The sequence below is a fragment of the Gasterosteus aculeatus genome, chromosome X (genome assembly GCF_964276395.1).
Source record: "Gasterosteus aculeatus chromosome X, fGasAcu3.hap1.1, whole genome shotgun sequence".
NCBI lineage: Eukaryota > Metazoa > Chordata > Actinopteri > Perciformes > Gasterosteidae > Gasterosteus > Gasterosteus aculeatus.
Window position 1 is genome coordinate 2,409,542 of NC_135698.1, and position 23,480 is coordinate 2,433,021.

At 49.0% G+C, this 23,480-nt stretch overlaps 4 protein-coding genes across 39 annotated transcripts in view; 2 read left to right on the forward strand and 2 right to left on the reverse strand.

Annotated features, from left to right (window-relative positions):
* The window catches only part of LOC120808937 (liprin-beta-2), a 48,452-nt gene extending 36,993 nt beyond the window's left edge, over nucleotides 1-11,459 (forward strand). For 16 of the 36 annotated variants that reach the window (XM_078082294.1, XM_078082306.1, XM_078082295.1 and 13 more), the window contains 15 exons: nucleotides 84-144; nucleotides 281-328; nucleotides 974-1,124; nucleotides 2,312-2,344; nucleotides 4,230-4,365; nucleotides 4,454-4,573; nucleotides 4,728-4,878; nucleotides 5,321-5,432; nucleotides 5,520-5,608; nucleotides 5,742-5,864; nucleotides 6,193-6,318; nucleotides 6,403-6,591; nucleotides 7,357-7,560; nucleotides 8,681-8,746; nucleotides 9,281-11,459. In XM_078082294.1, coding sequence (XP_077938420.1) covers nucleotides 84-144; nucleotides 281-328; nucleotides 974-1,124; nucleotides 2,312-2,344; nucleotides 4,230-4,365; nucleotides 4,454-4,573; nucleotides 4,728-4,878; nucleotides 5,321-5,432; nucleotides 5,520-5,608; nucleotides 5,742-5,864; nucleotides 6,193-6,318; nucleotides 6,403-6,591; nucleotides 7,357-7,560; nucleotides 8,681-8,746; nucleotides 9,281-9,373 — 1,702 coding nt within the window. In that variant the 3' untranslated portion in view covers nucleotides 9,374-11,459. Of the gene's footprint in view, nucleotides 1-83; nucleotides 145-280; nucleotides 329-973; nucleotides 1,125-2,311; nucleotides 2,345-4,229; nucleotides 4,366-4,453; nucleotides 4,574-4,727; nucleotides 4,879-5,320; nucleotides 5,433-5,519; nucleotides 5,609-5,741; nucleotides 5,865-6,192; nucleotides 6,319-6,402; nucleotides 6,592-7,356; nucleotides 8,226-8,680; nucleotides 8,747-9,280 lie in introns of those variants that run through there. The other 20 variants (XM_078082316.1, XM_078082292.1, XM_078082298.1 and 17 more) reach the window with 6 other exon arrangements.
* Nucleotides 11,460-12,002: 543 nt separating this feature from the next.
* LOC120808939 (rab15 effector protein) lies at nucleotides 12,003-14,134 on the forward strand. Its single transcript, XM_040162296.2, has 3 exons — nucleotides 12,003-12,136; nucleotides 12,383-12,679; nucleotides 12,762-14,134. The coding sequence occupies exons 2-3, from the start codon at nucleotides 12,428-12,430 to the stop codon at nucleotides 13,305-13,307; spliced, it is 798 nt and encodes a 265-aa protein (XP_040018230.1). The 5' UTR covers nucleotides 12,003-12,136; nucleotides 12,383-12,427; the 3' UTR covers nucleotides 13,308-14,134.
* A 287-nt stretch (nucleotides 14,135-14,421) lies between these two features.
* Nucleotides 14,422-17,651, reverse strand: LOC120808941 (protein O-glucosyltransferase 3). The gene is made up of 6 exons (XM_078082323.1): nucleotides 17,222-17,651; nucleotides 16,737-16,934; nucleotides 16,276-16,559; nucleotides 15,992-16,196; nucleotides 15,609-15,805; nucleotides 14,422-15,535 (listed from the first exon to the last, which is right to left on the reverse strand). The coding sequence occupies exons 1-6, from the start codon at nucleotides 17,433-17,435 to the stop codon at nucleotides 15,095-15,097; spliced, it is 1,539 nt and encodes a 512-aa protein (XP_077938449.1). The 5' UTR covers nucleotides 17,436-17,651; the 3' UTR covers nucleotides 14,422-15,094.
* Nucleotides 17,652-18,249: 598 nt separating this feature from the next.
* LOC144383692 (NADH-cytochrome b5 reductase 2-like) lies at nucleotides 18,250-23,126 on the reverse strand. Its single transcript, XM_078082325.1, has 10 exons — nucleotides 22,884-23,126; nucleotides 22,654-22,797; nucleotides 22,428-22,568; nucleotides 21,817-21,889; nucleotides 20,938-21,044; nucleotides 20,602-20,731; nucleotides 20,373-20,456; nucleotides 20,107-20,192; nucleotides 19,919-20,018; nucleotides 18,250-18,733 (listed from the first exon to the last, which is right to left on the reverse strand). Exons 1-10 carry the CDS (start codon nucleotides 22,995-22,997, stop codon nucleotides 18,561-18,563), a joined length of 1,152 nt encoding a protein of 383 aa, XP_077938451.1. The 5' UTR covers nucleotides 22,998-23,126; the 3' UTR covers nucleotides 18,250-18,560.
* Nucleotides 23,127-23,480: the final 354 nt, after the last annotated feature.

Here is a 23,480-nt window from a genome sequence, read left to right on the forward strand (position 1 = left end):
GCCGCTCACTTCCCACGTCGTCCACAATGAGCGCGGCGCTGTAATCGTCTCTGATCGGGAGGTGTGTGCGTTTGCGTTCGCAGGCATCGCTGCAGGTTGCTGTCCAGCAGCCTGGAGGAGCTGCAGAGTGGCTCCTTCCAAAAGGTCTCCTGAGCTTCCACTGGCTTTCACGATGCCGTCCTACTCTCCTCGTTGGCTTGCTTCTTTCTCCGTGTCTACTTATTGAACTAAAACCGCTAACTGGGTCCTGTCCTTTCTCTTGTGTCTGCGTTGGCTCCAGGCTGTACAGATCCAGCCCCTTGAAAGTGAATCAGACACAAGGGCAGAGGTACTGACCTGCTGCATGCCTCCCCTCAGACTAACCCCTCCAACCCCCCCGGCGTGCCGTGTGTGTGTCAAGTCCATTCAAAACGCCGATCTTCTGCCTGTTCACACGTCTCCACAAAGCCAGTTCTTCATGTGTACATGCAAAGTGTTCTTTTCCTGCCATCCACGAAGCGGCGCGTACATCTGCTTTTGTTTCATGGCCACGAATCATCGTGGAGCCCTGTGACGGAGGCCCCGCTTCCTCCTCGAGTAGACGCCGGGAATTGACGAGGAAACACACAAATGTTTTGCAATATCGACTTCGCCTCATCAACATCTGTTACACAAGTACAGGCATGCTACAAGCAACCAGCCAGAAAGTGTGTGTGTGTGTGTGTGTGTGTGTGCACCTCGTCCTTTATATAATCCCGTTTTCTGTGGGAGGAGGCGTCTGCATGCATCCCTCACCCGGCCCCCTGTGGGTCTGGGACTCTGAGGGCCTGGACACAAAGCGTCTTCTCTCTGCTGGCTTTTTGTCCTCTCATTGGACCCAGCGTCCCGCTGACTCTCCTCAGACGGAAGCAGGGCTCTGTCGTCACGAAAAAGGCACCGGGACGTGTAAAAATGTAAAAAATGAGGCCCATGTTGTGTTTTCGGTGACCTCCAGGATGCTCAGGTGGAGGCGAGCAAGTACCAGACTCTACCCGGGAAACTGAAAGGTAAAAACAGAGAGCCGAGAGCCGAGCTGAAAGGAGACCGAGGGCCAGACGGACACTATTTGTCTTCTGACCAGGACCAGGACCCGGACTACAGTCTCAGTGAGTCTCTTCTGCCTGCCACTCGCTACATCACACCCGCCTGTTTGAATACAAGAGATCGAGGCCTCAGTGGGACATCGGGCCTCATGCAAGGACAAGTCTGTCAAAATTCAATTCATTTTATTTTGTTTACCCCAAAATCGCAAATTACAAATATGCCTGAGAGGGCTTTACGGTCTGTACACACACGACATCCTCTGTCCCGGAACCCACCATCGGCACAGGAAAACCTCCCCACACCTTAGAATTCACTATGTGGGGGTTTTATACTTTGACAGTGCAATCATTTAGGTCCAGACCCGTGGGAGACACGCGCTGCATTTGGATGTGACATCGTGAGGCACCGATCCTTCTTCTTAATGCTTCTCATCGGGGCCCCCCCCAGCCCCCCGGGGTCAGATTCTGGGAGGCAGGGACCTGATCTCAAAGCTGGAACGTTGACAACATCACGAGAAAATCATTTGAACGGCCACTGTGAGGCAGATGCAAACGTGGTTCCTTCCTTCGTGGGCAAATTGAGGATTTGGGATAATATTGACACGTATGTACATGCAGAGTAGAGGAACTCTGAGGGGACACGGTGAGCTGAGACGTGTCCTCTCAGCGGCTCCCAGCCGAGGACACGTCCTGACGGGCACGTTCTTCAGTCCCAAATCCAAGACGTTTGTGTCAAAAGCCACAATCAACCGATCAAAATGTTAAAAGTCGCTGTGACCTCACAAAACATAATAATACATAATTCAAGAATGAATTTGTCATGTTCTTGTGATGAGACGTTCCTGCCAGGAAGTAGTAGTTTAAATGAAACCCGAAGGCTGTATAGTGTAAAGCACATATTTAGCTGATAATGACATCGTGTAGCCTACATTAAAATGAAACCAGCATATTTGTACAGTTCAGTTTGAGGTAAATAAACCTCACTGAGGTTCGAGATCTTTTGGACTATATTATTGCATCATATAGAGGGATACGTATTCTTGCAAGAGGCCCAGTGTTTATCTAATATCGTTTTCACTGCACCACAAATGTCAGTTTGCAGAGAACCGCAGAGGATGCATTACAAAAGCTTCAACTAAACTAACTAAACGGCTGGCTACTTCTGAACCATGTGCTCCCCTGTGTGTCCTCTCCCTGTCTGCTCGGCTCTCCTTTCTCTCCCTCTCTCTCTCTTTGTGCCGCGGGTGCAGTCCGGTGCAGGAGTGCCAGCGCTCCGGCTTTAGGTACGGTACGCACGCATTCAGACGTCCGCGCCGAGAACACACTTTTTTTGCGATGTCCGCGCGAAAAACGAGCGAAGGGGCCCAGCTCGAGGAGCTGTTTTCACTTGAGGCGCCACGGGGAGAGAGCAGGTCCAGCCGGAGCTTAGAGTCAACAAAAGACTTCTTTAGATGGAGCGGGTGTGTTAGCACCGCCTCGGTTAAACCCCCCCAGTGCAGTTTTCAGCCTAGTAAAGAGTAAAGTAAAGAGTAAAGTAAAGAGAATGCTCGTTGCTCTCGTCCTGTTGGCTCAGGTGTATGGGCCGCCGTTTGTAAAATGTTGCACGTTCCAAAATCCTGCGCAGTTTTTCCACATTTAGCATTATCATATGCACCAAAAAGCACGACAATATTCACATGTCACTTTTTCAAACATTTAGAGAGAAATTCATGTACATGCATGCAATAACTTTTCCAAGGATAATGTTTGGCAGTAACAAAGTTGTTAATAACATAAATATAAATAATATAAATGTTAAATGTAAATCTAAATGTTAAATCTAAATGTAAATGTTATATCTAAATCTAAATGTTAAATCTAAATGTAAATGTTAAATGTTATATCTAAATGTTATATCTAAATCTAAATGTTAAATGTTATATCTAAATCTAAATGTTAAATCTAAATCTAAATGTTAAATGTTATATCTAAATCTAAATGTTAAATGTTATATCTAAATGTTAAATCTAAAATCTAAATTCATGTACATTCATGCAATAACTTTTCCAAGGATAATGTTTTGAAAGTAACAAAGTTGTTAAATAATATAAATGGTAAATGTAAATCTAAATGTTCAATGTAAATGTTAAATGTTATATGTAAATGTTAAATCTAAACGTTAAATCTAAATGTTAAATCTAAATGTTAAATCTAAATGTAAATGTTAAATGTAGAGTCTACATTCAGCTCTGCATTTAACATTTAAGACTTGACGAATGAACATTACAATAATTACGGTAATACACTTTTTTTTTTCCACATTTAGCATTATCATATGAACAAAAAAGTACGACAATATTCACATGTCACTTTTTCAAACATTTAGAGACAATTCATGTACATTCATGCAATAACTTTTCCAAGGATAATGTTTTGGAAGTAACAAAGTTGTTAAATTAAAAAGTTATTGGAAAAGTTAGATTTAACATTCAGATTTAATATTTATATTATTTAACAACTTTGTTACTGCCAATGTTCATATGATAATGCTAAATGTGGAAAAACTGCACAGGATTTTGGAACGTGCAACATTTTACACACCGCGACAGGTGACGCTTCAGCGTGCGCACGCACACCGACCTGATCCTGTTTCAGCACCTGCTTGTGCATTTACACGTATGCAAACGCGTGACTAGTCCGGCCTTCTGCTTCACCCCCTGCTGGCTTTCTCGTCACTAACCTCCCATGAGACGGGGTCTCCGGGCGACCTCTGTGATGTTGGTGGGTATCGTATCTCAAGCGGCACGTAGCCAAGGAGCCCGAGAATGAAACAACAATGGTCGTCTTTGTGGCGCCGGCGGCGTAGAAGAGAAGCCCAAGATGCTTCATGCGCTGCAGTTTGTGTGACACAGAGTGAACAGAACACATAACCTGAAGCAGGTCGGGCAGTCTCAGTGTGACGCTGAAATAAACATATAAACAACATGTTTATCTACTGACACAACTCTCACAATCTTAGTAAACAGGGACCCAAGTGCATGAATGTGCAGCTTGTGTGCCGTTGACACTGGTGTTCACCATGTGGATTAGACTTCCAATGAAATAACCACAGTGGCGGATAAAACACCGTTTTATTCCCAATCCCAGATTCCTGGAGAGTCAGTTGTGCTGTTTTGTGTTTGTGTGCAGGGCATCCAGAAAGGCCGGAGGAGTGTCTTCCGTCGGACCAGTCCCCCCTGTCTTCTGGAGTGGACTCTGGGCAGCAGTCCCCCGTCTCACCGGAGGGCAGGAAGAGCCACAGGGGCATTAAGAAGTTGTGGGGAAAGTACGTTTTTTGTTTTTTTTCTCCCCGATGATTCGCGTACATCCTCTGGTTTGGCCCGAGTCTCACCGGCGGGTCGGTTGTCCCGCAGGATCCGTCGCAGCCAGTCGGGCAGTCCGGCCCAAGTCCACGACCCCGAGCTGGGCGAGCTCAGGAGGGGGGGCTTCAGAGCCACAGCTGGACCGAGACTGGCCCGTCCGGGGAACACACGGTAGAAGAGCATTCAATCAACACTTTTAACTGCTTCACCTGCAGTAGCAGCAGAACCAAACCCGATCTTATGTGATGCTGGAGAATCGCGTCGCAGCAAAAAGCTTTTCCGCATTTGACTAACGTGAATCATCTGCTGCTCTTCTCCACATCAGAGACCTGAAGGGGCCTTTTTCTAAGTGGAGCACAGAGCAGGTGTGCGGCTGGCTGGAGGAAATTGGACTGGGCCAGTACGGCCTCCTCGCTTGCCACTGGGTCACCAGCGGTGAAACCCTGCTGTCGGCCACCCTGCAGGACCTCGAGAAGGTACGCCGCCGCCCTCCGCGCTCTCCACTCAGTCCGTCGGGTTCGGTTCTACCTGTCGGCTCGTTGTTTCCCGTCCGTCCGTCTGCTCGGGGTTTAGCAACGGCTGTCTTGTGCTCTTCAACCTGCGTGTTAGTTTCGCTCTTCAACCCTGTCGGGCTGTCGGCCTCAGACCTCCTCCCCCTCTGTCCGTCGCACCACAACCGTTGGCAATTCATCAGTGGTTCTGGCGTAACCGGCAGATATCCAAAGACTTCCGTTTCTGTGTGCTGCTCGTTTACAGTCTAGACTTTAGGGTCAAGAGCTAATTCATCACCGATTGAAATGTGAATCATCAGCCGAGGCTTCGGCCTTTAGCTCTTCACACTGATGGAAGTCATCTGCGAGCCTCTGGGACCGGATTGGAAAAAAAAAAGTTTCTCCCTCTCGTCCCCGGTGTCTCCAGGAGCTGGCGATGAAGAACCCGCTCCACAGGAAGAAGCTCCAGTTGGCCATCAAGGCGTTCGGCAGTGGGCGGCCGGAGAAGTCTGCGGAGCTCGGCTACATCTGGGCCACACGTACGCGCTGAAAAAGCCCCGCACACTGAAACGCGCTTCATTCTGACGTTCCCGCCGCATTCAAACCGGGACATTTCTGTTCCACAGGTTGGCTCGATGACATCGGACTCCCTCAGTACAAGGACCAATTCAACGAAGGAAGGGTTGATGGGCAGATGCTGCGTTACCTCACGGTGGTGAGTTTGTGACGGACGTTTGGTGACAGTAGCGGCTGCTACTCTCCGATAACGCGTGAGGTTAAAGCACCCGTTTGCACGGTCCAAGTGAAACATTAAGAAGCGCTCGCCTCTTTGCTCCCTCCGTCCTCAGAGCGACCTGCTCTTCCTCAAAGTGACCAGCCAGCTGCATCACCTCAGCATCAAGTGTGCCATCCGCGTTCTCCACCTCAACAAGTTCAACTCCAACTGCCTCAAGCGCCGGCCCGGCAACGAGGTAAGCCGCCGCGGTCCGGAGTCGAAGGCGGAGCTCCGGGTGCTGCTTCCGGGGTTCCGTGCGCCACATAGCTGAGCGAAGTCTCCAAACCCGCTCAGGCGTCTGCGGCCTGTGGCTCGTGTACTCGCGATATCGCTCGCTCTCTCCAGCTGCAACTTTAGTAGATCTTCTGATTGCACATCTGTAAAGGACTGTTTCTCAGGCAGTGAAGATCATTTTCCAAAACACTTTTGCACGCTTTGAGGAATGCTTTCATACCATGAATCATGCGGTATTTGGTGTAACTAAGGCACAGGGTTTGTGCGTGTGTGTGTGTGTGTGTTTTCAGAACCAATACACCCCCAGTGAGGTGGTGCAGTGGTCCAACCACCGGGTGATGGAGTGGCTGAGATCCGTGGATCTGGCAGAGTACGCACCGAACCTGAGGGGCAGCGGCGTGCACGGAGGGCTGCTGGTGAGTAAACGCAATCACGCAGTGTGTGTGTGTGCGTGCGACAGAAACACAAAGTCGAGGTCGAATGCATCTCTCCTTCTGCAGATGCTGGAGCCTCGCTTCAACTCCGACACGCTGGCCATGCTGCTCAACATCCCCCCTCAGAAAACGCTGCTGAGACGCCACCTCGCCACCAACTTCAGCAGCCTGGTGGGAGAACAGGCTCACCGGGAGAAGAGGGAGTACGCGGAGGAAGCGGGTTACGCCCCGCTCAGCATCACGGCCAAAGTCAAGGCGAGTGCGACGGGGAGCGCCTTGACGCTGCGTTAATACAACGGAGAACTCTTGCACATTAAACCGAGGGGGGAAGCCGCGGTGCGTCAGCTCAATTTAAGCTAAATTTAAGCTCCGAGCTGTGGGTTTAAGCCCGTGAGGGCAGAATAAACCCCCGTGCCGCTCCTCGGAGCGCTAACACCCCACCCAGCCGCCTGCAGCATCCTCCGCTTTAAGCCCCTCTTTGCTCTGCTGACTCAGATCCTTCGCCGTAGTAACAAGTGATAACCTACAGTGCATTGAGCGAATGTCACAGTGGCTCCGGTCAGTCAAGAGGAAGCTTGGAGGAGCCATTCATAAAGCTGCTGGACACCTAACGTATGGAGAACTGAACAATACTGTATGCACGCGGAGACTTTGGACCATCCAAAGGCAAATTTACATTAGGATTAGGATTAATAATGAGCGGACCTCACCGAGCATTCACCCCCTGCAGGACGGGACACGTGTAGATGTTAAGTTTCACAGTGTACACGTATGAGAGAAAGAGTGCGTTTACGTTTGTTCATCAGGGAAGCTTTGAGCTGGGATGAAGCGACCAGACGAGCAGACAAATCCTCCCAAGTCGACTTAACCGCGTTAGTTAGTCCTCGTCCCAACGCGCAGAGCGACTTCCTGGTTTCTCATTTGGCTTCAGATTCTGAGATGACAAGCAAAGGAAATGTCTCCGTCCAGTCCATTCCCCGGTGACCCTTTTTCCCCTTTCTGTGTTTTTTCCCACTGCAGCCCAAAAAGTCGGGCCTCTCTAACTTGACCCACCTCAGGAGGAGGCGGGCGGAGGAATCCACGGACTACGTCTGTCCAATCGAGTCGTCCTCGCCTCCGTCGGGACGGCCCGCAGCGAACGGGGGTCAGGCGGCGCGGCCCCACTCCGGCTTCCGATCCCTGAGCCCCATCCTGGACGGGGAGCCCGACCGCTCCGGGCACCAGGTGGGGCCCGACGGCGGCAGAGCGGACGCGTCTCCGTCGGCGCCGCCGTGACAACATGTGTTCCATCAGCCGCCCGCCACTGCGCCACTCTGCTTCCTTTGCTTGCGGCCCATAATGCCTCCGCCCGCCCCCACCCCACCCCCCCCCCCCCCCCCCCCCCCCACTTTGCTCCTCTAGAGCCCCGTGCCTTAGCGAAGAGATTCAGAGACACCATCAATCTGCAGACTGGTTCCCAGATCTCTGACCCGGTGCCATGATGAAGCGCGGCATCTCTCTGACATCACTTCCTGTGATCTACACACCAGTATATACATCGATAAATCTTGCTGTGCAGTATTAAGCCATCACTCGTAAAGGATTTGATATGCGTGAGTCTGTCATCCACCCATTTACCCCTTTAATGCCCTCGTGTTAAGTGGTCGAGATTAACCTGTGCAATATTTGCATAATAATCATGGCGGGCTTTAATTTAATATTTATGTCCTTGCAGAGCTGATTATTAAATGGCGAGACGTTGGTCATTTTCTACTGTTATTTTCATATATTTGATGTAATAGTATTTTTTATAGGGAAGAAAATCTTGCTCTGCTAAAGGAAGCTCATATGTGGTCATGTAAATGTATAAAGTTTTACTAAATAATTTAATAAACAACATCACACAAAAAGGTGATTCCTTCTTTCGACACAAAGAGGAGGGCAGCAGGTTTTATTGTGGATGTACACTATCAGGGACCTTTTCCTCAGGAAGCATTCAACACTTCCCGCGTTTCTCCTTTTTAAATCACCACCCCGTCTAACGATAGAGAAAACCCCCCCATTGGCTTTAACCACTAACCCGCCTTCACCGCCGCCGCCATCATCACCCTCATCCTCATGGCCGTGTATGACGCCAGCCCGCACGCCGCGGACCAATCTCGGCCCGAGGCGGCTGCCGAAACATCACCGTGGTAACCCTGTTTGGAAGTGCATGTTTGAGATTGGCTCCGTCAGCATGAAGCTACAGGTACCAAGCGTCCGCCTTGTTCAGAAGTAACGTACAGTACAGTAAAGAAATACAAAGCAACGCGTATAGGAGGTAAGTCATTGTTTCACAGGAAGTGTGTGTGTGTGTGTGTTGCAGAAGGCGATCACAAAGGGTACCATGTTGCAAATAGAAGCTCTCTCTGAAAGCATCAACAACCTCACAGTAAGCGCGCACACACACACACACACACACACACACCAGCTGCTGGTAATCTACTCGCGCACACGAGATGCTCGTCATGCTTATAACAGACGTTCCAGTGACTCGGATGGAGATCTGCGGAGGGACGGGCCATTAAAACCAGTCGCACCGTGACTGATGCAGTAAAAGCTGCTCAAACAACAAATAAGTAACTTATTAACATTATTACGATTGTTCAAAATTAACAACAGATATTGGACATTTTAAATAATAATTGGTTTGTTTTTTAACAAAAGAGCTGCTTCTCGTCGCTGTGCTGTAACTCTGGTTGACATGCTGACATGTCGTGTGTAGCATTTCACAAAGTTTTCTATGTCAAACAATGCACCTGTTGACACAGATAGTGGTCTATCTCATTGTTGTATGAAGGTGAAGGTCTTCTCCGTTAATCCCCATATACACTAAAACTAATTGTGTAGACGGATCTCAGCTCAGCGCTGAACAACAACTCCGTAGCTATCTAACCCTTTTACTCCCATGATCCTTTGCTTCCAGTACCTGCTGAGCCGGGACGAGCTGCAGAAGGAGCGGAGGCGCTCTGCGATGGCTAGTTTGAAGGACAATGACCTGATGCTGTCGGCTCACTAATGCTGTCAATAAACAGCTTCAACCCTAAAGTGACCCTCGAGCGCTGGAGCTGCTCAAACCTCACAGAGTCCCTCTGAAGTCCCTCTGTTCTGCACTCAGGAGCACCAGTGGAAACCATCATCACGGATTGATAATAACGGAAATCTTTGTTTAATTTTGAACAATAACTAAAGTGTCACTCATTGGCCCTTTGGGGTATTTGTTTTACTGCTTCCTTTGTTTATCTATGCAATGTGCCCTCAAAAGATCTTGCATGCTTGTATATGAATGGGAGGAACGGGACACGTCTCCTGCGTGCATGTGATATGCAGAAAGGCTGATCAAACACAGGAGCCAAGGTCACAGAGGGAGCTTCAGCCACCGACACTTGGGTTCCTCAGGAGGATCCCATTGAAATCTAGAGACACCACCTTCGTGTCTTCACAAAAGGCCGACGCATCAGAGGAAGAAGATGATTCCTCTGGAATCTGGTTGATGGTGACCTGAATTCTCCACTGTCCATAGGCAGGATTAAGAAGTATAAATGTAGAACTTCTAACCGAGCACCAATGGTAATAGTGCCGTCGTGGGAGCTTTGCTTTGTTTAATACCTAGCGTGAAATTAAGTCATTGACATCGATAGAATTATTAATAATCACTTAGAGAATTAAACAAATGTGTGAGATAAGGGGCAGATGTGAGTGAGAAACGACCACACGGCCGTGTTCCTCGCGTAGTTAAACCTCTGTCTGTAGGTAAGTCTATATGTGGTTACTAAATGATGATCTCACTGATGAGGTTTGGTCCGGGAAGCGTTGGGCTGGAGAGGCCGATCCCCTGACAGCCTGATTCCTTAATCCTATCGTTTGACGCAGCCAAAGCGTAAAAAGAGTTGGTTGGAGATGCTACAGTCTTCACCTTTCGCCGACCAGTCGGCTCGCAGAGGAAAGGTTACCGGAGACTTAACCTGTCAGGTGAGTCGATTAGGAGAGAAGGTTTTCAGAGAGGCGGTTTCTCATTGACTCAGTCCCGAGCAGAGGGACCCTGTGGTGTCTGTGACTTGACCGATCGGACCTCAGGGCTGTTTCACAGAGAAATCAAACACATAGCGTTTTATGTCTCGGAGCAGCGATGCATTCCACGACTCAGCCTGGGTTTGTGTGCTATGATGGGTAACCAGCTACCATCGAGCTCGTTTGGGGACGGTGACACCGTTACATAATCCGTTCACTGAAAACACGTACTTCTCTTTGATGCGAGGCTGAATGATTAAGGCACTGTCACTGTTTGTACCTTAAAAGTGGATCAAATAAAGTAGAGAATCAATCCAATTAAACACACTTGACATCCTCAGACCTGAAACCCTCACATTGGCACAGGAAAAACTCCCCCATATCGGAAATGGAAGAAACCTTAGGGAACGGCAGAGACAAAGGCAGCGGAGTCGGTGAGAGACAATCAGGTGTCAGATACCTTTATTAAATTCAGTACATTTACATCTTTGTATTTGTTACATTTTATTTTACAGTGTCAAGAAAACACAATTTAGGTCGAGTCGGATGTTGCCTCACACATAAGGGTGATACCAGTCGCCTCCACACAGTGAGACACACATTAATGAACAACAGCATCTGAACAGTGTTGCTCTCGGTACTGACAAAGGTCTAGCGGGATGAACGCACAGAGAATGCTCACTCATCTGCAGCGTTTTCCTTTTCCATGGAGAAGGGGTCAAAAGGAGGATGTATGTGTTGTAAAAACTGCAATAATGTCAATGATAGTCAGCAGAGCTGTTAAGACTCCAGAGTGTCTGAACTCTCTGATTACAATGATAACTGTGTGCGTCACGTCAGCTCCAAGGTCATGGGGTAAAACGTAGGTCCTCGGATAAAGAACATGTCGGTCCATATCCATGGCCAATTACGGGCACTCGGTGATGCACAAAGCTCTTTGAGTTGCTTTGATGCATGACGTGTCTGTCTGTCAATTCTGTCTCCTACTTGTATCATTTAATAAATCCTGTATAATGATCTTACACCGGCGTCGATTAAGAACTTTTGTATATGTGTTGAAAAATAAATGGAAATGTTGGGTAAAAACTCTTCAACTGGGCACAAAAGAACTGTTTCAACATTAAAAAATAATGACAATATTTGTTCAGGTCTCAGCACAAACAATGCATCATTTCACCCTGTTCTCTGTTTCTGTGCACTATATAACTGGCCGTATCCAAGACAACCCGCTTTACAAAGCAGAAGCATGCAAACGAGCAGCATACAATGGGGCTGGTTGGTTGTTTTGGGGTTTAGGGTCATCAGAGAGGTTAACGGCTAAAAAATGAATATGGTAAACTGTGTCCAATGCGAAGACAAACAGTGTACCTGCATTCACGGTGGTTTGGTATCTGCTGGAAGATCCTACAAATGGACTAACCTCTGATATGCTGATGAAGCTGCGCTCTCATCCTCTAAAGTGACATTACAACAGAGAGGCAACCTTCCTCATCTCATCAGCATTTTGTTTACCCATCAAAGCCTTCAGGCTTACCCCAGTTAACTGGTAAGATGAGTCTTTTGTTGACTTACCTAAAATGTGACAAGTTACATACACCACGCCCGTGCTAACGCTGTTGGCAGGAACCCCGGGATAGTTCACTTCTTTTCACCTGAGAATTCTGTGCACGTCAGGAGATGGAAGACTGAGCCTCACATCAGCACCATACACAGCTGTGTCTCAACGGGGCAGATATCAGCCTGGGAACTACAGAAAACTCCAGACATCCTGGTGAGTGTCTCTAATCATTTTAAATATATCTGACATGTTACTCGCTCACTGTATTTGTGCATTGCATTCTGTAGGTGGACTGAAGCAGAAGGAGTACAGTAGTACAGAAGTGGCCGGTTCATTATATACCCCACAAACTACACAAATCATGTGTTTAACATTAAATAAAAGACAATATGGTGGGACATTGTAAATACAGATGTACCTCAAAATACTAGACTCAACTTTTACTAATAATCTTTCCAGTGTACCCGGAAGACTTCCCCCCCTGATATCCATCACCAGTCCACGATGGGCCAAGCCATGAGCAGACCTTATTCTAACCCCTTCCAGAGCTCCTCTTTTAAGCGTCCCTCCCATGACCAGAACAAGTCCCTTCGACCGAGCATCTTCTCCACACTGAAGCCCCCAGTTGCCAAATCCAACAATTCCGTACCTCTATTCAACGACTGCATCTCAGCCGCCTCATCCAGAACTCAAGAGTACCTCCTCTTCAAAGACCCAGAGGACAAGTTCCACCCAAGCCCTGACGTGCTCACTCAGGTTGGTTACTTTTACAGTACCTCCGTTATGACAATTTTAAAAGAACTCTTTTCAGTATTTAAAACATCTTGTCTTCCAACAGGTCTTCCTGATGACATACATCTCTCAGAGCGTCAGCCTAAACATCACAGACACCTTCAACTGCACGGCCATGACGCCCGAGCAGCGCATCCTCCTGGGGGCCGACTGGGTCTGGGCCATGCTGGAGAAGCCCACCAAGAACCCTAAGATCCAGATCGCCGTGCAGGTTCTACACCTGGACGACGGGGAGGAAGCCCAGGAGGATGGTGTCCCCCCACAGGTCCGCAGCGAGTCAGTCCAGATTGCCCACAAGGCGTCCAGCAACAAGACCATGTACGAGAAGATGGTGGGCTTCTGCACCTCCATCGGCAAGGATTGCTACGCCCTCTTCTTGTTCTTTGGGAAGAAAAGCGACAAGGGCAATATCTACGGCGTCCTCAGCAACAACTTTGAGGCTGCCATTGGGAAGTGTGACCAGATTGACCGAGATTTTATTGAGAACTTCTTCAAAGGCTCAAGGTATCTCTACACACCTTCAGGAATGATGCAGGCCATTGTCACCAAGAAAGAGGGAGACTCTCTCACTCTCATGATTAAATTCAGCTGAGCCAGAGGGATGTAATTGAGCTGCATGTGGTAGAAATTAAGGGTTTCTTGGGGGCATCTGTGGATGAACAACAACCTGACCGTCTAAGATGTAGAGTTTCTCTAAGTTGCAAGAGAAGGTTGTGTAATTTTCTGCCCCAGGTGCTCACTGTGCGTCTTACAAAAATGTCAGTTTACCTGTGACCTTTTCTGCTTTTAAGTGTGCTGACGCTGTCTGTAAGGAGCTGCAGATTTCCTCGTAACATTTCTAAAATAGCTGAACCAGGTAGAGCAAACAGTGTGTGATCGTGTGTTGTAATACGTTGTCCTGTGACATTTTGATTGTGTTTTTAACTGACAACTACACCCGATGATGGCAAAACGAGGAGGATTACACCCCAAATTGAGAATAAGGGGATTGTTTTAGTACCAACCTCACCAAATGTGTTTGAACCTACACTAAACCCAATTTTTCTCAAACACGTGGTCACACACAAGTATAACTTATACATTGATGACGGCCGCATTGCATTTCATGTTTTACTTCAACTGCGGTACGTCAGAGTTGGACTCGAAACTTCTACTTGTTGATTAACAGCAACATTTACAAAAAACCGCAGCATTCTACTGAAAACGACGATGACGGCCGGTGTGTACTTTTACTTGGAACTACTCTGCTCGAGGTGAATTGTTTTCTTCCAATTTGTTTAGCATATCATTGCTGGTGACGCTGTGGACGTGTTAAAGCGTTTGTGTGGCTGACAAAATCGAACGGAATGTGTTTATCTTCTTAATGTGGGGAAAAATGTAACTATTAGAACTACTTGTTTACATGTACTTGGAATAAATGTCTAAAAATGGTGGATGAATCGCAAAATAGCGTTAATCTCCCTTATTACCACATGTACAGTATATAAATTGTTCTAATATATATTGATATATATTCTTTACACATTTAACTGCAAGTTGCACGTTATAATTTCTTTACTTATAACATGTTAGCTCCTTTCCGTCCTATTTAAACCAATGACGCTTCTTCATAAACAGGAGCAGCCTCCATCGTGGAGGAGGTGGACGAAAGGGAGGCGCTGGGGTTTTATAGGGTGAATGCATATAAAACGCAACACTCTTTCCAGTAAACTGAAAAATGAAATCTATTTCAATTTATTTAAAAAAAAAAAAACTGTATACAAATATCCAAAACAAAGGCAGGTTTACAAAAAAAATGTCATTTAACTCTTGGTTTCTTGAATTATTGACCAGGGCACATCGGAGACACAGTATTAAAAACAAGAGCAGCATTTTTACGTTGACAGCAATTTCCCGCCGCCTGGTTTCACGCGGCAGAGGCGTTCTTAGTTTTAAAAAAGGCACAGCGAGAAGGATTTATTGGCATCCAGATGTGAGGCTGCAGACTGCCACCACGCGAACGCCCATCGGCTTCGCGCTTTGCGTCGCAGGGCGGCGGGAACCCGGGGAGCGACCACAAAGGCCTCCTCGGCACGATCGCACCACTTTAGGAATTCCGACAACGTAAGGCCAGTGTTTGTCCGTTCAGGGTTACCATAGAAACGGGACACATCACGGTTCTCACCATCAGGTCGTCATACACTTAACGTAACACGTTTAAATCCTACACATTGGCGCTTTCTTCAAAAAAAGGGCTGTGCTCTCCAATCTAAAAAAGGCACGAATTGTTATACTTGTTTCAAACGGTGAAATTCACATTTTCTCGCGAGGAGCAGGATCGGTCCAGGAGGTCATCAGAGAAGGAAAGGCACCAAGTAGAGCCTGAAGGCCGCCCCCCCCTCATAGTTCATCCCTCGCACTAGCTTCTCCTCCGGCGGTTCCACGCTCACACGCGCACGCAGCGGCGTGGTCGTCGGGCTGCGGCACCGGCTCCATGTCCGCGTGCCGCGCGGGCCGCCCGACCTGCCGCTCAGAGTACACGTGCATCACCGCGTAGTAGTAACAGTACAGGCGGCTGGGCTGCAGCAGCTCGCGGACCGCCGCCTGACCGGCTCTGGCGATCCGTTGCGCTTCGGCGTCGTGGTCTTTGGCCCATTGGATTTTCTCCAGGAGGTCCGACAGGTTTCTCCGCACAGGCAGGTAGTGAGTGCCGGCTTTCAGGTGGCCGTAGAAAAACTCGTAATACTGCGAGTCCTGCTTCAGAACCAGACTGTTTCCCAGCATGAGGTAAGGGAACCGATACGCCGCCACGGTTCCATCCACGTTCACCTGGTACTTGTACTGCAGGAGAGAAAATACATTATCAGTATTGTCTTATTATGTTCCACTTAACTAAGTTAATTAAGCAAGTTACCTTGAAGAAGTCAAAGAAGCCAACCAGCGGCGCTTTGCCCACTTGTTTCTCCCGGTCTCTGAAGAAAAACCAGCCCGTGATGCCGGCGTCCAGCAGCTCGGGACTCGCCTTGGACAGAGAGACCAGGTGAAGACGCTCCTCCCTGCTGTCCCGGCCACGGAAAAACGCCCGGTCCGTCTTGTTGGTCCACGGGGGCCCTGGAGGGTTAGGAGCTAATGTCACCCGGAAGGAAACTGGGACGGTGCGAGGTCCACGGAATATTATGATCAACCGAACCGCGATCCGGTGTGAGGGACAGAATATCTTGAGTGGAATTCTATAGTTAGTCAGGGCTGAATTTGAACGCGGCGGTTTAGGGAGCTCGTGTGGCCCCAGCGCGCTACCTGTGTTTCCCTGGACGGACAGCAGGTCATTGGTGACCCCTCTCATGGTCTCCAGGGTGGAGTGCGTGACCTCGTAGGTCGGAAGGACAATGTCCCGCGTGTCGACGGAGCCACACCACGACAGGACCGGCACGGCGTCCACCTTCCTCGTCTCCAGCGGCCAGTCGCCAACATTGATGTAGAACTCCACGTCGGGCAGCCGGACCTTCACCGGAGATCCCACGAGACTGAAATGAGCGCGCGCGACGCCACGGCGTCAAGATACCACACCCCCGCGACCTTACCTTCCTGGTAAGAGACAGCAGCATTTCATCGGAGAACATCTTGAAGTCGGTGTATTTTCCCAGCGTGCGGCGGTACAAGCGGTTGTCGATGATGGCGTAGTGGACGAGGCCTCCTCGGTTGGCGAACCTCCGGGGCACTTCCTCCCGGAGACGCCGCAGGTCGATCGTGGGAAAAGCTTCGAAATCCGCCGCGGCCCGGGCCTCCTCGGCGGGACACTGCATGGCCGCCCGCCAGGCGCGAGGCGAGGGCTCCGGACAGTCGCAGTACTCGTGATAGACTGGACCTGAGCGACAAGACACCACACTCGAGAGTTAGACGGGGGCGGAGAAGGGGGGCGGCGGCGAGGCCCCATCTTACCTGCATCGCACCCGCGTTGACCAAATGGGGACGCAACTCACCGAGGCCAAAGGTCGCCCACTGCAGAGCGCCGTGGGTGACCTTTGGAAGACCAAACACCCACCTCGGATGGAGTAGGGCGACTTGGCCACAGCCGCGTCCCGGTGGAGGACTTCCAGCCGGAGGCCCTTCAGCGCGGTGCCGTAGAGCCGGTACCGCACCAGGAAGGACCCGTCCCCGCGGTCCAGAGGCGGGGGGACGTGGATACGGACGTGCTCCTTCGCGTCCAGCGGACGTATCTTCACCTGGAAGGTGCCTTCACCTGAGCGAACACACGGGCAGAAGAAGACGTCAGACCTTCTCGGGGGGGAGCACCACGAGCGCGCTGGGTTCTCACACCGCGGGGCGCCGGTAACGACCCGATCACGCCCTCGTCGGACGTGGTCCAGGCGGGGGGGGGGGGGGGTGACGGATCAAGACCACAACGTGTTTAAAAACTACGCTCGTAGAAGAAGAGGCGAGCTAGCTTTAGCCACTCGGGAGCTTCCGCCCTCCGCCGCCCTCACGGCGTCTGCGCTGACCCCGCTGACCCCCCGCGTCTCGTTTTACCTGGAGACAGAGTCAGGTTCGCGCCGTCGGAACCGACCGCCTGGATGAAGAAGTAGCGGACGGGAAGCACCGCGGCGGGGCTCAGCCCGGGACCCCAGACGAGGCACCTCTCCGAGCGGATCCGCCCGCACTCACACACCGGCGAGTTCGCCGCCGAAACGACCACGAAAACTATGCAGCTGACGAGCGAGCCGCCGCGAGGAGGCGCCGCCATGTTCCGTCCACTGCGAGCGGTCGGTTGACTGCGTAAATAAATGAAATGTTGATGGTGAAGTTTGGAGTAAAAACTCCTACGGCGACATGGTGGCGGAGAGACACGCCCACTTCCCGGTGATGCCTTCGCGGGCTGTTGGAGAACGCGAGCTTCGGAGCTTCGCGTGCGGCCCTCGAAGTCACCGCGCTCACTTCGTCGTGACGCGTTGGTCGACCCAATGACGTCAGAGAAATTTGAGATGCGTCGTTTACCACACGCGTATCAAACAATGCGTTAAGATCAAAGTTGGTGTGTCTGTAATTACATAAAGCCTCATTAAGCTCATCCCTAAAATCTTCCCACTGTCGACTTTTTACACAAATATTACACATTTTTGAATAATATTTAGTTGCAAATATATATATAAAATATTAAATTTACAAATATTGAAAATCAACACTGCTGTTTTACATGTTTATTCCACATGAGTTCCCGTTTTAGCCCAAATACGTGTGTCATTAAAGGACAGTCCTACTGTTGACGTAGTGCAGCGGTTCCCAAACTCAAGAACGCCGCGGCCCACTTTTGCGGCCCACCCGAAACATTTAATCACAACTCTGATCAAAGCATAAACTAGGGATGATTAAATGGCCTTAAGAATTTAACCGATTAAAAATGTGTTAACAGACAATGTATGTTTTGTGTACCATTTTCTCCGGAGCTCATATATATTTAGACGGTGCGCCATGTGACATTGTTTTGTTTGGCGGCGCCTTTTGAATAACACGTAATTTAAATCATAAACATTTTCATATTAATTTCAAACTTTTCAAAATTGAAAATTAAAAACATTTTTATTTATTCATTGTAAATGACCTCTGGCGGCCCACCTGCAGTACCTTCGCGGACCACCAGTGGGCCCACACTTTGGGAATCGCTGATGTGGCGCAACAGGCCACGCTAGATAGTTCCATGAAACACTTCCAACAGATTCCAAATGTGTAGCTGACTCCATAGAAGTTGTCATAGTGATTTTAAGGGGTGATTTTGATGGCAGTATTTGTCATACATTGTCATTGTGCTGCTGCGTCTGAATCACACATGCTTGGATACACAACGGAACATTGTGAAGCGATAGTCAGAACGTTAGTAGGCGAAAATGTTTTCTGCTCTGTGTCCTATCTTGTCCAGATTTGGGAGACAGGCCTTCTGGATCATCGGTGGAGGGCCGCACAGGACGACGAGGACGTCGGCAGATGGCGCGGGGAGGTGGTCCTTCATCATGGTACCGGTCACATACCCGGAACTGTAGCTCCACTCTTGAGGACAAAGACGAAAGATCGACCTTCAACATCAGATAAACTTCTTTTTTTTTATAGTCGTGAATGAAAACACTTACTTCCCTCCTGCATCTGTGCTAATATTTATATTATATACATATAAGCCATATTATCATATATATATAATGATATGATAATATGGGTTATAATATTACTTCTTAACCAGAGAAGCCGGGCTTTTAGTTCTAAATACTAAACATGAAACACCGTTGCCGTATCTTTTTTTTTCCACAGATAAAGGGTGGAAAGGGGATGTCTTCTTCTCATACATGAGGTGGGACGTCCAGAGAAAGAATTCAATTCAATTCTTTTTTTGTATAGGCCAAGACGTGAAGGATCCATCTGCTCTGTCTGTTTTTCTCCAGGGAAAGATTTCAGCTGGTCACTGATTTAATCTGGATGACGGTTTTTTTCAAGCTGCACTTTTATCTACATATTGTAATCTCTCTTTACAAGTCAAACAAACAAATGCGCACTGCTAATAAGCAGCAAGTACACTTGTTATGATGCATAGTGGAGAGCCAATCAGAGACAGAAGAGGAGCAGATCTACAACAGACGTTATACAACCACTTCATCCTCATTCAACTCTGCTCGCTTTAAGGATTATGCAAAGGTGGACACGAGCGCTGTGCTAAGCCACTCTGACTAGAACCATCCTCCTTCCTCCTCCTCCGCCGGCAGAGACTTTCCTCTTTGTTTCGGTCTCCCACTCTGAATATTCAGCGGTGAAACCCGAGGCACGGATTAATTCCTATTCACGTAGCCTCACAAGGGAGTCTGTGTTCTTTATGGTAACACGACGAGGAGTTTCCACCACAGTTTGTGGGTGTTAAACTGTTGGACGTTTTTTCTCCCCACAAAACATGATATTTCCATTTAGAGTCATGATTCTGGCAGGCGGATGAGTGCACTGTTTACTCCGCCCGCAGACTCCTCGCTTAACTGTTGTGCAGAGAAAACCACCAGAATAACTGTACCTTTTATTGTGCTCGGCTACCTGCATTAGTCGCAGCTAAGGCTGCTCAGCACACCTCTCTACTTAGACGTTAGGTTAGTTGGGCCAGAGGGAATATTAAAAATACCTTTTAAAGAAGGATGCTGACAATGTTAAGATGCTACATGGTGCTCCTTTAGGTCCACATCTGAAGACACGCTGGCTTACCCCGTGGAGGTTTGTCCAGAGTGAACCACAGCTTCACTTTATCGGGGTGGTTCTTCTTCACCTCCTCCAGCTCGTCCCTCAGTAGGATGTCTCTCTCCGTCTGACGGGGGGCAAATGAAATGAGAGGTGGCGTTTTCGTTGTAAAACGGGGAGAGATGTCCGTGAAAACCACACCACCCGGCGCTGACCTGGTTGGCAAATATGAGGGAGCACTTGGTGTCGTCAGTGGGATCTGCAGTGATACTGCGAATTAATTGCAGCATGGGAGTAATACCTGATGGGAAAACATGGGTTTCATTAGTCGTTTCACGGAATGATGACGTCAACATCTCAGATAAGGTACAGTGCCATCATATAGTCCAGAGAGAACAGTATGACAGCTTTGTGCGTCATTGATGTGGTATTGGATTCACTACAGTATTTGCAGTAAAGTGACGCACAAATGGACACGGACCTGTTCCCCCGGCAACCATCCCGACGTGCCTGAACCTCCGAACTTTGGGCTCCGACTTCTTGTCTGGTCGGATGGAGAAGTGGCCTGAGCGGGAGGGACATGCCGGGCTTTAGAGCAGGGACACTCTTGTGTTGTACCACGGGGACATCTGCTGGTGGGGCCCCGTGCATTCGTCTCTCTCTCTCTCTCTCTCTCGCCCCGCCCGCGCACACAGTCAGTCACACCGTACCGTGTCCCTTGTACACGAGCAGCCCATTGGGTCCCCTGAAGTCGATGACGTCTCCGATGGACATGTTGTCCAGGTACTGGGACAGCTTCCCCCCCTCTGGGAAGGAAGGGTGGCGGTTCTTGTGGTACACCTGGGGTCACACAAAGTCCACGTCGTTCACTGCACTGCTGCTGCTGACCTCTTAGCATTGCTAGCGTAGCTTGTATTGCTAAACCTGCATACGTTGGTAATGACTAACTCTCAACTTTCAAAAACAGGTTGCATGGTTTGATGCTTTTATTCATTGGAAAACAATGAAACCTATAGAGCCACGTGCGGTTTAGTCCTGGTCACTACCTTGAGCACAAGGTCCACGTGTCCCCGGTCCTCGTCCCTGGATACCGGCGTGTAGGCTCTGACCACCAGACCGCCGTTCACCTTGGCTGACAGGTACACGTGCTGACCTGGGCCGGGACCGAGGTGTGAGACGGGGGGGGGGGGGGGGGGGGGGGTAACGTTAGAGCGCAAGGGTTGACTCGTGACGGAGACAAGCGGGTCTTAAAGTTGACGTCCACACGACCGTAACGACAATGGAATACGCCCAAAAGAGTAGTATGTTATCGCTCTTTAGCCCGTTTATCAGTACCCTGATGTGTTGGAATCCCTCGGCAGGCAATACAAGTGTCACGAATTCTCCATCCCGTTAGTTTGTCTCCCGCCTGCCTGCGCGTCAATGAACTCTACCGCCGTTCCAGGTCCTGCCATCGTCCCACCTGCAGCCCATTCCCTCATTGGTCCCTCACCATTTATGTCCCCGCACTTCCACTTTCCCCTCTGACAGATTGTCTCGCGTGTTTATGCCTAGTTTTCCAGCGGTTCTCGATGAACCTGAGATCCTGTTCTGACTTATCCGGCTTTTTTGACCACGAACTCCCTCCTTGCCCCCCCCCCCTTTTTTCGGATTTGTTCACCTGCCTGATTGCCATCCTGGTTCTGAAACCCGCCTCTTCTCGTCTACAGATTCCCCGCCCGCCCCTCTGGATTTTCTTTCCCGTTGGACTGATATCCCGGTTTTGACCCCTGAAGTAGTAAAGAACTTTGATTGGACTTCTTTGTGTTTGTGCTTTTTGGGTTCTAACACCTGTGACCCTTACGACCAGTCGCTTTGTACATGTGAGCAGATCGGAGCATTTCTAGTTGTCCGAAGATAGAAATAGAAGAGGGCTGTTTCCGTACCTACTGGCAGGCCAAGGACATGATTTGCAGATGGAAGGCCAAACCGAAATTTCTTTGTGTCGTGGTTGATCTCCTGCACGTGGGCACACAGCACAATACCGACACAGCTTATAAATGTCCTGGGAAACTCCGAGGTTTAGATGGTACCTTTGACCTGTATAGTTACCCAACCTTCTGTCAGTGGAGGTGGTTTCAAGCTACAGATTTAGGTAAAACAGTTATAATTAAATTGTAAATCGTAGGCTGAAAACATGCAGAAAAATGACATTTTTTTGTGCAAAAGTCACTCAGTTGTCTAGTTTTCATAAAAAACAAAATAGTTCAAATGGAGATGTTGTGCGAGTATGTTCTGTGGATAATCCATTCCCTCAGTCAGCCACATCCGTCACACGGATACATTACAGGTAAAGATTTAAATGCGCTGCGTGGTTCGAGCTGGGTAACCAACACTGTAATCTAGATGTAAAAAAGAGCTTTATTGCTTTACGACAGTTTACACGACAGCAGACAGAATAAAGGTCTAAAGGGAAACGATTACCTTTGACTCGAATAATAACTGGCTGCATAATCAGGTTTGTGTGTGAACGCTCATTTTTTTTTTAAAGGTCTACCTGTTTGTCTACCAGAGGAAGGGGATATTTAACCGTGGGGTCGTGCAGAGTGACAGGCAGCTTCTTCTTCTTGTGTCCCCCCAGGAGGACGTACAGCAGGGTCACTACCATCACTGAAACAGCCACCACCACCGGGAGAATCTGCAAGACAAACCAAAACCTCAGCGGTTAACCGTGACGGTTACCGTGCACGGGCGAGTGAGGGGGGAGAGAGAGTCGTTCTCACCAAGTTCTGATGCATAGTTTCAACGTGACGCCGCCGGGCTGTCAGGCCGCACTGAGTCCAGCTTCTCTCTGTCTGTCTCACACACACACACACAGGCCTCTGAAGGGGGGCGGGGCTTCGTGCTGGGTGAAAGGTGGCCTGGATCTAAAGAACCAATAGAAAGACAACACAATGGAGGTGAGGAGCAGAGGCTGGAAATCACACCACCGAGAGAGGAGGAGAGACTTTACCTCACCGAGTTCTCTCTCTCTCTCTCTCTCGGAATCAGACGTGACGGGTACAGTACCGGTAAAAGCGCTTGGGACGCACCTCAGCAGGCGGCTGGTGCTGCACAGTACGTTCATCAATAAGGACAATAATTCTTGCTTGTGTGAACACAAAACGGGTGCATTTTTACAAAAAATAATGCTTCAGTGTGTGGACGCTCCGATGAAATCAAAAGTCCCGTTGGTTGGAAAATAATAACATGTCAACTTTATTCGTCACATAAATGATTTCTTTGCGTTTTCTACCGTGAAAGAAAGCTCATAATGGAGTAATAATGTCCACGGATTAAGCATTTGTGAGCGCTACACAAACATGGTGTGAAAATGTCTCCTATGAAGTGATATCATGACATTTATCATATAGCTTGTCGTCATTAATCATCTCATTGCAAGCGAGGCTTTTGGTTGGTTATGGAGTGAACAGCTCATAAGGTCTTTAGTGGCCGCGTGAGGCCACACGGGGGAGGCCGCTTGCTTGGATGGTAGCGTGCTAACATCATTTCCTATAGAGTAGAAAACAAAATGAAAAGTTGCCCCTGGTGATTCTTTGCTGTAGTTTTC